General features: G+C 37.2%; 1 protein-coding gene across 1 annotated transcript in view; it reads left to right on the forward strand.

Annotated features, from left to right (window-relative positions):
• The window catches only part of DIAPH3 (diaphanous related formin 3), a 495179-nt gene extending 480306 nt beyond the window's left edge, over positions 1-14873 (forward strand). The window contains exon 28 of the mRNA XM_079137635.1: positions 13511-14873. Coding sequence (XP_078993761.1) covers positions 13511-13773 — 263 coding nt within the window. The 3' untranslated portion in view covers positions 13774-14873. The remainder of the gene's footprint in view (positions 1-13510) is intronic.
• The last annotated feature ends 801 nt before the right edge of the window (positions 14874-15674 follow it).

Raw genomic sequence — 15674 nt, forward strand, 5'->3', positions numbered from 1 at the left:
TACCTTGTAAGTAAAAATCCTAGACAAATATTTCTGTTTTTCTCTAACAAGAGAATTCAATAGATTTTAAAGATATTTGTGAGGAATAATATCAATATAAATGAAATGTGTTACAGTTCCCTTTGGTTTCTTTTGCTAACATAGGAATGCTACCTGCATCTCCAGCATTCAGTTTTAAAAGAAGCAGTGCTGTAGTTTGAAGCCAGGAGTTAAATCAGAGGACCCAGACCAGAGGCTCAGAGCTCTGCCCAAACTTACCTGATGCCTGGGGAAAGTGTCTAAACCCCTCACACTTCCCTCCCTGATCTGTGAGATGGAGAGAATGAAGCTCATTTTTCATTAGGCCACATTATGACTTATGTAAAACACCATGTGCAGATCTGGCACTTAATAAGTGCTCAAACATGTTAGTATGATTTTAATAAACTTGAAAATATTATTAATAAGATGACAAGAAAGGAGTACAATTTTGTTACAACTATATTTTGTTAAATCTGAGTTCTATATTTGTGGATTGTATTTTAGTTCAAAATTTTGTTCTTTTTCACGTATGTTCGATGTATTACATAGTAAACCTCATTGACTGCCCCCACTAATCTTTGGTGAATAGAGCTATAAATCTGTAAGATAATAAGATTTGTGCATACAGAGGACATAAGAGAAATAAAATTATTCATATCTGAACCTTGAATGTTAGTTACAAGTGGGCTTGGAAAACTGCAGAACATGTCATTCTTGTGTTCCACCACAACAGCCTTTTCATGTCATGAGATTCCATTAATTGCAAAGACTTCTAGATTCCATTAATCACAATGGTTTATTTTTCCTCTTCTAAATAGAATGTGAGTCATTAGAAATAGAATTGGTAAACATATTAACATCATACATAAAGAATTCACTATGTGCCGTACGTAATCATTAAAGGTACTATAAAGCCCACTAACATTTAGTGATTGGCGACAGGTGTAACTGTCTGACCTCTAGTGGCTGTAGCTTATAGCTGCATCTCATTTGATGGGTTTAAAAAAAAAAAGTAAAACAGACTAAGGAAAGAATCTCAGATCCTAATAATAAAACTCTTCAAGTATATAATTAACTTCCCTGAAGTTTCACTATTCTAATTGTTGGGGTGCTTATTTCAGAGGACAGAGTCCTGAATTAGCTTTGTTACTGAGTACAGGTGCTTGAAATGTGTCAGCAGACCCTGCCTGGGTCTGTAGCCAAGCCATGCCCACAGCATCTTCAACAGACATTCCTGTGCTCATAGCCAACTCCCAGAATCAGTGCTCAGCCATATGTCATAGGCTTCTATGAAATATTTTTAAAACATTAAGAGAACACCTATGTATGATGTGTATTTTATTGTGTCTATATGCATATCTTTCATGAGTAGATGTGTGAATGTATTGAATATTTTCCAATTGATAGCACTATTGTCCCTCATATGCTTTATCACGTTTTTGAGAAAACCTGAGTTAGAGTGTTATGTGTGACCACGAAACAGATGGGAAATTGACCAACAATTTTGGGACATAAACATTCTGATTAATCTGAACCACTAGACTTACATAATGCCCCACTGAAGAAGACTAAGAAAATTTATATTATCTAATGGTTAATAATGAAAAAGAACATATAACCATGTGATATTTTCCTTTGCCATTAACATAAACCATATGGGAATGTTTGATGTAATTTTTTTCTTTTTATATCTCATTTAACAGAACTCTAATTTACCTCAATAGTTTAATGAACTGTAAATTGCTAGACTATGGCTAATATGGGTCTCCAATATGTTTTCTGAATTTCAAATACCATGCGGATTATATAGTTCCATATGCTGTAAGGCCTCTTTGCTGGTACTTGTAGCTCTTTTAAGAGGCGGAATGAGGAACGGAGCAAGGCACAGTCACCACATCATGCATCCTAGTCATTTCTCCCATGGCCAGCACCCTCTTTAGCTTTCCAAGAGTCCTACACACTCCTTTCTTTCTGCCCACTGTACAGTACATTTCTAGTGCTCTGTGTTTTGTGTTACCATAGAGACAGGAGGTGCTCCAAAGCCCCAGGAAGACGTGGAATCAGGTCTTTGAGTTAACAGTCCCTGCTGACGAAAGAAGCCCGAGGCAGGAATCTATAGCAGTAAAAGGAAAGAGGGAATTGTGTGGTCCGATCCATTTGTGTCTCCACAGAGTCCTAGGAAGCACAGACTCAGCCAAAGCAGCATTAAAAATGAGTTGTTTACAGAAACCAATTTTTCAGAGATCTCAGTGCAGCCTGGGGTTTCATAGAAACCAAACTTGGCGTTTTATTTGCAAGAAAATAACTGAGTGACATTGACCTATTCCGTTTACTGTTCTCATCATTAAAAAGGAACAGCTTCTAAGAAAGGTTCTCTTTGCCTGACTTATTTTGAGGATCAAAAATATCACCTTTAAAATGAAGGTCGATATTCTTTCGTCCAGCCAAAACCAGAAGAAGCGACTCTGCACCCAGGTCATTGATCTAAACATACTAGTTCTAGAAATGAGTTGTATATATTTACTCTCAATTGTCATGCACTTCCTTCATATTGTGGATTACTGAAAGCTTTTGAACTTTTCTATGGATTTACTGAATTGTTATGTTTCCTACTATGTTATTTTAACTCATGCCATACTTTTATTTAGGAGAATGCTGCTGAAGATTTTTAAATAATATTTTTTCCTCTGGCCTTTTCCTTAGAGATTTAATATAGAGAAAGGGGGAAGAATATAAAGATGAAAATTTTAATAAGCAACAGATGTTCTGTCAAATACCCTTAAAACCAGTCTCTCCTGGAGTAGAATAAGATCCATCCTCAAAGTATTAGCTAGGTTATTGTCATAGATCTAGTAGTCTAGGCAGGGAACGAATTCAGAGAAATTGAGAATACATCATTTCTTCCATAGTTACCTGTGCACACATTGTCCTTTGGAGGAGCAAGACCAGTGTTTATCAATCTATAACTAGGTGAAAGTCTTCTGAGGTACTCACTTTCCTCAAACTGACAGTGGGAGGCAATAGTGTACTAGCCTGAGCCACGCTCTTCAAGGTAACATCTATGACTCATGCCAGATTCTATTTCATTCATTTTCTAGAAATACATGAAACTAAAATCTCAGAAATAGTTTCAGATTTCATAGTGAAACTTGGTACCATCAATCCAGTACAAGATAATGATGCTATGTCGTAATAGAACAGTCCATCAGCTTTTACCAGTGGCAACTCCATGAAATTCACCTGATGTATGTAGGTCCTGATCTGATATGAATTGAGGAATAGCCATGGAATAAAGGCCAACCTTGTTTTGGAAAGGAGGACAATGATGTTTAATAAGTTGGAGCCTTCTGATTTTCATGATTTACCAAAACATCATAAAGAACTATAAAGTAAAAGTAGAAAAATCTCTAAATGGTAATGTTTCCTTGTTTTCAGGGGACTGAATAAATATATGTCAGAACATATATTTATTCAGTAGCAACAGTAGGCTTGTCATTCTTGGAATTCAAGTGTCATGAGTATATTTTTAATCTTTGGTCATTTCCTATTTTGCCATTCACAAAAATCCTAATTACCTAGAAATGTATAACTGGTCCTCCTTTATATAAACAAAATCACAATGAAATGCTAAGTATATTAGAACACTGTGTTCTTTCACTCCTTCTAATTCATTATCCGATTTCATTAATGGATTTTCTTTTATTTATTGACTAAGTAGGTCAGTAGGTTATATTTTTGAGGATTTTTCTCCCCCAGCATTAGATATATATTTATCTCTACAACTAATGACGTTCAAGTAGCACTTTTTTCACCTTTTTTTTTTTTTTTTTTTTTTCTTAACCACTGAGCCATCTCCCTAGTCCTTTTTTATATTTTATTTAGAGGCAGGGTCTCACTAAGTTGCTTAGGGCCTCACTAAGTTGCTGAGGCCAGCTTTGGACTTTAAATGCTCCTGTCTCAGCCTCCCAAGCCACTGGGATTACAGGTGTGGGCCACCACACCCAGCTGCAGCACATTATTTGATGACTAACCATAATTAGTGTACAATTGTGAATAGCACAAAGCCAAGTTTACTACTGATCCATGCAAGTGTCAGACTCAGGCTTTTGATTTTACTAACTTTCATTCTAGCTAGGCGAACTAATATCCCCATATAAGGACTTATAATTTATTTACAAGTCTAAGGAATAGACAGTGTTAATTTCCATTAGTATATGGATTATTGTGATTTGAACTTTAAAGTTTAAAAAAAATGTGTCATAACGCCTAAATTCTTTTTAATAGTACAAACCAAACTGGAGATAAAAGTATTCAAATTTTCTGTAAACATATCCAATCTCAGATACATTAGAACTTAATAGCACTGTTAAAAACTCCAAGTTCTAGACCTGTGTGCCCATATAGGAGCCACCAGCCTGAAGTTGCTTTTAAATTCTTGAAATGCAACTACTCAGAATTAAAGTGTGTTGCAGATGCAAAATATACACTTGATTTTGAAAGGCTAAAGATTTCATTCATATTGTTTTTTGCTTATATGTTGAAATATTTGTCATTAGGGTAAATATAATACATTATTAAAATTAATTCCACCTGATTTTATTCAATATTTAATGTGTCTTCTAAATTTTTATGTTGCACATAGCCCACTTTTGTGACTCTCAATTTATTTCTGTTGGACAGTGCTGCTATAAACTCGAAACTGGGTCCTCAAGGCACCAGAAAGCAAAAAATTGGTATATACACTAAATAAAATGATGTTATCAGCTTAATTTTTATCCAGATACTATTATTCCAAAGTGTGTTCTTTGGAATGGATTAATACAAATCTTAAATGAAACAAGGTGATAAAACCATGCCATGCTTAGGTTCAGTCACTGAGGAAATAGGTATGAAGCACCCTGTGTATGAAATGGGTGAATATGGAACAAGGTGTGCCCACCTTCACACACTTACGTGTGAGCAAGTTAGATCACAGTTAGATGGATGCGAGGTAGTTTCCTCCTTGCTACTTGAAAATGTTAAAGTGTTTAGATAGGGTGACTATAATATATATTTAGCAGTAGGTTAAGGAGAAGTGACATTTCCTTATATAAAGTCAGATGTAACAGTATTTTAATATAAAATTTTCTTTAGTGCAAATATACTCCAGGATTGAATTCTCTAATGAATGAAATCAGATTGTCCTAAGCAGATTCTTATTAAGCACATACTGACAACCAACCTCAAGTATTCAGCCTACATGGAAATTTTTTAAAGATTCTACTCAAAACAATTCTCTAAACATGTACTTGTTTTATGGGACTGTACACCCTAGTTGGCTTCCCCCACCCCCAGAATTTTGAATTACTAACTGGATGTGATTTTGCATGTTCACAGTAGGAATAACAGAATCTTAAATGCCTCTCGAACTTAGCACCTGGTATGGAAAACTGAACACTGATTGGATTAACTGATGCACTGACCTCCCTGGAACTCCAACTGGTGATCCCTAGGCAGACAGTTGAAGAAACTATAGCAGTTTGGCTTAAAGCAGTGAAGACTTGGGAAATATAACACTTGAAGGGATGGTAGGTGAAAGAAGTACCTTTCTTAATACAGCCCTAATGGAAAAAATCAATAGGACCAGTGACTGAGACTTAAGAGGAACAAGCACTAAATAAATATGGGGATTTAGCAACTATCTTTTAGAGTTGTTGTAAAAATTTTAAAATAGTATGTAAAGGATTTATGAGATATATAGTATTCAATATCTTTACTGTCAAACCCTACCGTTGTGTTCTTGAAATACCAAATCAATGGATCAGATTATTTACCACCTGCTATTTACTATCTGACAGGCAGTTTTAGAAATATTCACTTAGTAGCTGCTAAGTCACATAAACATCTGTAAACAGATGTTATTGTTGGTTACTATGAAGAAGATGCTGTTTTGTATGTGAAAGTTTGGTTTGAAAAATTGTTATCTGAAGTAATGGTAGGGCATTTATGGTGAGAAGTCAGGTGGACACAGTTTTGAAGCTCTGTTGGCGGAGCTGGAAATGCAGATGTGGTTTCTTCTTCCCAAAGGAAATGAATTAAAGTTCTGAGATCTTAGAAAATGTAAAAAGGGCAAAAAAGCAGACCAAGGATCTAATAATGAGAAATGATCACACTGAGTGTTCTGGTTGGGAGTATTGGTAACGTTGAATAAATTTCCAAGGAAGATTAAAAATGAATCACCAAAAAGCACAAGAGTAAACATGGTAAAGGGCTACATCATGATAGAACATGTTAACTAAGAGTCTGAGAACTTGAGTTTTATCTCTGCTCTACCTGAAAGTTGTCCACTTCCTCGGCTTTATGTAAGGAGTTATAAGGATCAAATGCATGGGTACATCAGGAAAGTGTTTGCAAATTATATACAAATGTTTATAAAGGTAGTGTGATTATTCAGTGTTGTTAATTTTATAATAGAATCTAAGTTGTGAATATTCTACAGTGACTCATGACACCAACTATGTGGTTTTAAGCCAGACTTCACAGGCCATAGGCCTGCAAAAGACTAACCTCAATGCAGATCGCAACAACATATTTGGAGGTCACCAGGCAGCCCTCACTCTGACCAGCTGGCTACAAGTTCAGTGGTTCCTACCACCCTCTTAGTTTCAGTAATATGCTAAAATGACAGGATTCAGGAAAACCCAGTACTTACTCTTACAGCTTAATTATAGTATAAAGAATCAATTCAGAACCAGCCGAAGGGAAAGACACTTGATGCTTCAGGCTGTCTTTGAGGACACACCACCCTCTCAGTATGATGATGTGTGACAATACATAGTATAGTCAGTCCTCCCTATCCATGGATTTCACATCTGTGCCAACTGAAGATTGAAAGTTTTCTTTTTTTTTTTTTTTAATATGCGTCTGTATTGAACATCTATAGACTTTTTTCTTATTATTCCTTAAGCAGTACAGTATAACAACTTTTTAGGTAGCTTTACCTTGTAGTAGTTATTATATAGAGATAATTTAAAGTACATGGAAAATGTGCATAGGTTACATGCAAATGCTAAGTTATTTTATATGAGGGTCTTGAGCATTTAGAAACTTTGGGGTCCCAACAGAGTCTTGGAACCAATGGCCTATAACACGGAGGGACAACTATACTGCCAACCAGGAAATCTCACCTGAACTTCAGTGCCCTGAGTTTGTGTTAAGGCTTCATTACTTAGGCATTACTGATTGGCCACAAGATTGAACTCAAATTCCAGCCCCTCTCCACTCATTGGAGATCAGGTTGGTATCACTTGACTCCAAACCTCAACTCTATAAAGACATGATTGGTGTTTCTGGCTTGACTAATCCCCATCTGGTGTCATTCATTACCATTAACTATCTCTGGGCCCACCATGAGTTACCTAATTATCATAAACATCAGTTTGTGTTGTCACACTACAGGTCTGAGGGTTTTACCATGAGTAGTAACAAAATTCCAAGGGTTTAGAGGCTATCTCATAGGAACTGGGACAAAAGCAAACCAGATTTATTATTACACACATTCCAAAATGTTACAGATGTCAAATGAAAATGAAGCAGCATGAGGAAATTCAGTTGAATTTAGGAATTTTAAGACTTTAGATAATCTATAGAGAGCAGTTCCAATAGAGGTTTGGCTACAAGTCCAATTAGAATTGCTAAGAACTGAGTGGAGCCCAGCTTGGTGGCACGTGCCTATAATCCCTGTGACTTGGGAAGCTGAGGCCAGAGGATCACAAGTTCAAGGCCAGCCTGAAAAACTTAGTAAGACCCTGTCTCAAAAAGCACTGAAAATGTAGCTCAGTGGTAGAACACCACTGGGTTCAATCCCCAATACTGGGGGGTGGGGGGGGGGTGACTGAATAGAAAGATTAAAAAAAAAAAAAGATATGGAAAGGTTTATATTATCATTTTCTTTACAGCAGAGAGTCTAAATCTGTCCTTTGCTCAAGTGCCTGAACCATCTGGAGATTCCTTGCAGTTCTGCACTCCATTAGCAGGGCCCAACTAACATAGGAAATGCAAAATGGCAGTGCTGTCTTCATCTTGCAAAGGATGGTGATACAGAGCAAGTCTAAATAGAAGTGTATATATGGGTTTCTCTGAAGAAAGCTCTATCTTACTTATCAATTATCTCCTGTATCCAGATATCTTTTTGTTTAGTTGTTTTTGTTTTAACATAGTTGGTTTCAATAAGAGTTTCTTGGCACTCCTAAAAGATTTTAACCATATATGAAATGCCCTTTTGCTCTTTTTATCATTTTTATATATTTTCAATACATAAGATAAACAACAAAATGAAACCAAGGGAAGACAATTATTTATAGCCTCAATAAATCAACAGTAAGGAAAACCACAGGGACATAGGCTGCTGGCAACTAGCACTAACTTCAGTTATTGCATAGATTAAAAACATATATTTGTCACACACTTTACTATCACATGGACCCTGTGGTGCTTTAAAATTATATTTATGGGTTATTTTTGTCTTTTACCAAAGTAAAGCCATTCCTAGGTTGAAGCAAAATAGCTACTTAGTAGGTCAAAGTAATAGTTAAAGAATTGTAAGAACAGATCAAATTTCAGGAAGACTAAAGAAATGCAATCATTGAGAACACCAGAGTTCTGTATTCTTTCCCCGCATCAAGGCTGCCACAGGCTCACCATTGACCACAAAAGGCAGGAGCTCAATTTTATTTTTCATCTGAGAGTTGGCACTTCTAAGAAGGCAGTACCTATTAGACCACAGTGTGCTGAGGGATCAATACTGACTTAAAGGGAACCATAGCTGATCCTTCCTGCAGTTGAGAGGGTTCCCCCAAGGAACTTAGCTCAAGAAGCATAACAACTGCTGGCGAAAACATTTCCTCATTTAGATGCCAAGTTGCAAATTTTTTTTTTTTTGGGCCACATCTTCCTAGTTTCCTTTGTCTTTTGTGCTACTCCAGAAACAACAGAAATGTTAGTGCCGGGTGGAAGAGGTTTTTTTGAGCTTGCTTGGTCATCCAGATCCGAACTCAGCTAAATGTTCTGTCATGAGACTCAACAATGGATGTAGTTTACAGCCTGATTTTTTAGCCCAATGGTATCAAAGAGTGGTTCAACTTTCCAATTTCAGGGGAGGGGCTTCAGATTTAATCCTTAGAGTAAGAATCATATGCAGAATTAAATTGAGTCTTCTATCTTAAAGTAAAATAGCATGCATTCCCATCCTGTTTATTTCCACAGAAACACAAATATGAGATATGTGGATTAGATTCCCTTACTGAATTGGTACTAAGAATAGCAGTTGGTTTGTTGCCTATCTGTACAACAGTCACCATTGGCCCTGAATATTGGCAGTAGTCCTAGATATATCTTACACAAACATCTATTGTAATATCCTAAAGGAAAAAAAGAGAGCATTTGATTCATAAAATAGTACAAACAAACTCCCTTTGGAAAATTAAGCAATCAGGCTACTTTGACTTAATATTTTTAGTTTCCATTTTAAAATACGTATAGGTGAGTTTTTGAGTTGGGGAGAAAGAAATGTCTCTCTTTTAATTGACACCCCAGACTGACTTTTAATTGTTTGCCTGTGTCCAAGTGTGTCACCTTGTTACTATCTAATTTCATGTGTAAACGATGAGCCCACATACATCAAATGAAAATTTGCTGATGCCTCTAAACTTGTATAAAAAATTCTCTCCAATTTACAGAGTTATCATCCCTTTCTTGTTTGGGAGTCAGCCATTTAGAAATAGTACATGTGTTCGTATGGAATTTAGGTCTCCAGCCCACACAAAGCCACCAATAAGACACCTGACCTTGAACCACCATTGTATTAAGATTGTTACACACATGTGAACTTCTGTCTTGGGAGCCTTCTCTGTCCAATCATTTTCTGTAGTTACAACCCAGCTTCATTTATATACTTTTCCATTTAAGATATGACTCCCTCAGTTCCACAGTTTTGGTCTCCAATGGCTGGGGACAAAGCAAAAAGAAGCTGAGGGCCAGGATGGGGCTATAGGATGCTGAGAAAGAAATGAATGCTGGGAGTGAAAAACTGTTATCTGGGGACTTCTAACAGAGCTAGAAAGCATCTTTTAAAAGGCTCTGTGCATTGTCTTTTTAGTTCTTCAGTGGTCTCAGTAATGGCCTTTTTCCTTTTTATACTGTATTATCAGTTGCTTCTCATGAAAGAGTCTCCACCTGAAACCACAGAGGAGTTAAATATCATCTTAGTTATTCTCTCATCATTTTGTCCCTAAAGCAACCCCACAGCTATTTTGAGTTGCTCAAAAGGATAGAAATGCTGTTGCTTGCATTGGCCCACCTATTGTTATTCACCTAAGCCTCCAGAGAAGTTCAAAGACCAAACAGTAAAAGAAAAACTCAGACTATGCTAGGCATTTCATCCTTGGATCAGGTACAGATCCAGTAGCAGAGGACTAAGATGTCCAGATGGATATACAATCCTTGTTTTGGGGCAACACACAGTTCATTAGTGACCTTAACAAGCACTGTTTGAGAAAACTAATGTGTCAAAAACATGATTGTAGTGGGTTCCAGAGAAAAATGGGAAGAGAGGAATTGAGATAGTAAGCCTGGGCAATTCTTTCAAGATGTTTTGGGAGCCAAGAATGGAGTTTGTAACTGGAGCAGGATGTGGAGGCAAATAGGAATCTTTTTCTCTCAAGGTTGAAGTTATCACAACATTTGTATGCTAAGGGGATGATCTAGAGGAGAGGGAAACCTTCACAATGAAGTAGGGAGGGCACAGCTGCCAGAGGGATATCTTGTAGAAGACAAGCCAGATTAGCATCTGTGTGAGGGGTATTCTCAGAGGGGAGCATGGAAGGTTAGTCAGTCCTAAATGGGGAAGGGGGGACAGCTGTAGACAACAGATTTTGGGGGGAGATGAGAGTGCTCTTCTGATTGCTATGGCTGAGTTAAATGAAAGTGCAGGAGGACATGTTGGAGGTTTGAAGAGACGGAGAAGGTGTGAAATAGTTGTCTAAGAGAATGGAAGAATGAATGGACTGGGGAATTGTAGTGGGCTTCAGGTCTTGCTTGAAATTCATCGTCATGAATTTAAGTGAGAGCAGTACAGAAGAAAGGATATGTGTGACCTTGGACATACAGCAGAATGGTTGTTTACAAAGGTATACTATCTACTTTACAAAGTTATTGTGAGGAGTCATTGTGTCAGAAAGCATTTCAAAGTGTAAGTACAGGACATCATTATTATGAAACTTAGCTTTGCATTACTTAGCACTTGTCTTTGGCAAAAAGCTTTTCAGATTTAAGACAGGCTCAGTATCTCTAGAGACAGCATTTGGCTCCTGCCACTGACTTAGTAACTGAGTCTAAACAACTGACTTAACCTCCATTTGCTTTTACCCCTCAAACTATAAAATGAGGATGGTAATGCTTAAAGTGCAGTGAATGCTTTACAAGTTAAGAGTGCCATATAAGCACAAACTGTTCATAAGATGGCATCAGCCCTCCCTGGCACTGTCACTAGAAAGTCAGAGAGGTCAGAGCCTCTGAATGAGCCCTAAGACTTAAGGGGGAGATGCTTCCCTTAGAAGGCTTTGGAAGAGGAAGGAAAGGGATTGCCGTGTGGGGCCATCATCATTACTTCCCTTAATCCTTACAACTGCTCTTTGAGATTATTAGAACCTGAGACTCAAAGGAGTTGCGTTACCTGATAAAACTTGGGTGTTTCATCTCAGGTTCACCTTAAAATCGCAGGTTCTTTTTACCTTCCACATGTGGAAGTGGGCTTGATACTATATATCCATAGAAGTTATAGAACTAAAGGCATACTTATTTTTTCATATTCCAGATCCATATTTTAGCCAACCTAACCGCTTCTCTGCAATCAGACATTTAACTGGAGTTGCCCGGTAGCAGAATAAACTGATTTGTGAGCTACACCATGATGGAGTAGTTGACAGGAAATGATAGGAACATTGGGGGAGGGAGCAGTGAACTGACTACCTACAGGTACACTCAGCTACAGATGTACTTTTTAAACACTCTTGGGATAGGTGCTAGAAAAAATTAATTTATGTGGTCATGGGAACTGCTGAACTACCACGTCCACTATGCCATTTCTTACAGTCTTACATTATAAGCTGCAGCACATAAACTGCTCTAAGAGAAAATCACTGCTCTATTAGATTTTGATTTTTGAGTAACAATTGCCCACCTGATAGAGGTGATAAGAAAAGTGTATTTATCTTCTTCCAACAGCTAAAAGGTGATCATACTTCTAAAATTTGTTGAGATTGTCCAAGAAACTGTGTAAAATACTCATCCATCACTGGAAGCCCCTGGTCAGGAAATGACAGTGCAGTAAATATCTTCAGCAGCCACCTTTTAATGTACAAGCTGTTTTCGGTTGGAATTTTCAGCACTCACATAAAACACACTGTCATGAGTGACTGCTTGTGCTCCAAAGTCATTACTATTGGGATAATGGAACATCTCTCAGCGAATAACCAAAAAACTTTAAATGTCATGTCAAGTTTGTTGAAGCTGTTTTCAAGCCCCATTCAAGGTTACATGAATATTGAAGGTATCTGCTTTTAAGAAGTTTGAGTTGTGTGAGAGAGATCACTCATAAGTTATATGATGAGGATCCAGTTAATGAAAAGAAAATCCAAGTCTCTTTGGGAAAATCAGCCAGCCATGCCATTTAATCATTAGCTCTTGCACCTCTGTCCTTAACTACCCAGGTATGTCATTTCACCAACACTTTGGGTGTGTGTCCATGTGTATGCATATGTGTTGATGTGCATATACTTGCCAAATGAGGACAATTCTGGTTTGCTGGAAAACTTGAACAGTCTGCCTGCTAAATGTATTATTTCTTTTAAGAGAAATACTGAATATAAGCTTTTTTCCTTGGTTTTGTTCAAAAAGAAAATTTATTATTATTCTGAATGGTATTTATCTTGGGCCCAAATGTGTAGAGATAATCTCTTTACCTCACACTCTTACTGAGCAGTTCCTTTGCACCAGGGCCATTCTAGACACTGAAACTGCAGCAATATTTAAAAGAATGTTCTTGGTGTCTCAGAGCATAGTTCTAGTAAAGAGACATGAGTTCTGGGAAGGAAAGGACGAGGGACTGGAGCCATGAAAAGGGCAGGTACAATTTTAGAGGAATGGTTAAGGAAGGAGACTCCATTTAACTGTGTTTGAACAGAAACCTAAATAAAACAGGGGACCAAATCCAACTGCCTAGTGACAGGCATTTCAAGCCTAAAGGAAGGAGAAGGGAAGCACTGGTGCTAATGAAGTGGTTTTCTATTATGTTGTATATTCTTGACCTCTGCCTGCTTATTTTAAATCAGAGTTTTTTAGTTTAGTCTAAGAGGACTTGTATATTGTGAATAATTATTTTACATTTATGTTTTACAATGTGCCTAGCCCTTGCTCATCACAGTGACAAGTTTTTTTTGCTTCTTTCCTGTAGAAAATCAGAAAGTGCAGCTGACAGAAGGGTCACGTTCACACTGCAGTATCAATTGCAACTCCACAAGGACTACAGTCGCCAAGGAGCTTAATTATAATCCAGACACTCGTACGTCTACAGGGAGGATCAAGGCAGTTGAGAAGAAGGAAGCCTGTAATGTAGAAAGCACCAGAAAAAAGGAAATGGAACTTCTTGGCTCTGTTTCTAAAAACGAATCAGTTCCCGAAGTTGAAGCCCTGCTGGCAAGATTACGAGCTTTATAAATTAAACTGGCAAAAAATGATTAAGCCAAATATAAAGCCATGCTTTAAGCTATAACACTTGAAAAAATTGCTTTTATATGAGTGACTTTATATAGTTTTAAATTATGATATATATTAGAAAAATAAAGCTAAATACATGATTGCAATGCTTTTTCTATGTACTTGAAGCTTGGGCTTATTCAAGATTGTAATGGACTTTAATGCTTTTTTTGTCTCCTGGTATTCATCTGTTCTATATTTGGTGGTTAAATTATACATATTGCTTTAGAGAGCAGGTAGGAGACCATGTGTTCAGTAATGTGTCTGTAAGAAAATACCATCTTTCCAAGTCACTATAATTTTTACTATTTCAGCATTAATGAGTGTCAAATCATCAGCCTGAAGTCTTACTACACATCTATGTATATTTATATAGGCCCAGGTTTCTCCAATGTAACAACATGAACATTAACTGAATATATCAGAGCTCTAAGGAAATGACTGGCAAGCTCTTTGTCATCATTGTTGAATTCATGTTAACTTAACCCTATACAGGACTATAAGCCAACTGAGTGCATTTCCAAAAATGATACAATAGAAATGTATGTATTATCTCTGCAAAGTGCCTCTGCTTTTGTATAAAGTGGGTGTATACAATATCACAGTGCTGACCAAAACTCTTGGTCTTAGCTGAGAACATTTTTTTCCCCAGTAATTAGGACTATGGAATAAAATTGCCGTTTTGAAACTTCCCAAGTCACAGATTTTTCTGATTCCTGTGAACACACTTGGAATTTCAGTTTCCTTGATCTGACAATCAATAACTGTAACAACAATCTGAATACATGTTTCAAGGAAAGTTTTCATATGCAGATGTTGCAATTGTATCTCATTTCAGCATCATTCCTTTGTTAATTCCATATCAAAGAAAATAAACTTGCTATTTGCACTAAATGAAAAAAATTGCTTTCTTCTCCCTCATTAACATATTCTGCGGTAAGCTGGAGATACACTGCTACACAGGCTAAGCATCTCTTTTGCTTTATTACATGTAATAAGTAAGTGACTGCTCTTTTACTTTCAGTTAAAAAGCAGTTATACGGAACTAGTCTGTGAGGTCCACTGCCTTTTATTTCCTTGTTTAAGTTGCCACCTCCTTTTGGCTTCAAGTTAATAAAATTCATTAATTAGGATTATGAACCAGGCTCTGTTTATAGACATTGGGGAACAAGTGTTATCCATAGCCACTGTAGGAATAAATTTGTTCCTGTATGTGTGGCTGGAATGTGCATTCTGCCCTCCAGTTGCAATTCTGATTTTCCTAAAAACAAATCTTCTAAAAAATCAAGAAAGGTGAAAGGCATTTACATCTTTAAGCCAGCAGAAGCCATAACAGCAAGGGAGAATTGTTTGAATGAAAGAATTCTATCTATTCTTAACATGATTTTCTGAAGTCCTGGACTTCTCAGAAAATTTGAATTCATCCACATATTTGGACATGCTAGGTACAGGTAGAAGCAGCCCACAGGGGAAAAGCTGTCTGGCAAGTAAAGGGAAGTGAAAATGACACAGATTCCCAGGGGTAGAGGGAAACAGGAAGTCCAGAAACAGTGTCAGGCCCCAGAGCATCTGTCTAGATGCAGGAGCTGAAGGACAACCTTCAAGCAGGAGGACCAGAAGCCCAAGGCTAACAGAGCATCCACAGCAGCTGGCCTCCCTCTCTCTCAATGACAGGAGCTGCTTTTCAGCAGTCCTGAACAGAAAGAAGGACCCATATCCATGGAAAGCAAAACTTTGGTCAAAGAGTTAAGTGCCAACTCAAGGAACAGATCATCTCCTGTCAGAGATATTTCCCTGAGATATGCCCCTTCAACAAAGGGCTAAGGATATATTTAGGATTTTAAAATTCAGGTATTCCTTTA

The sequence above is a fragment of the Sciurus vulgaris genome (assembly GCF_902686455.1).
Source record: "Sciurus vulgaris genome assembly, chromosome: 4".
NCBI classification, from domain to species: Eukaryota; Metazoa; Chordata; class Mammalia; order Rodentia; family Sciuridae; genus Sciurus; species Sciurus vulgaris.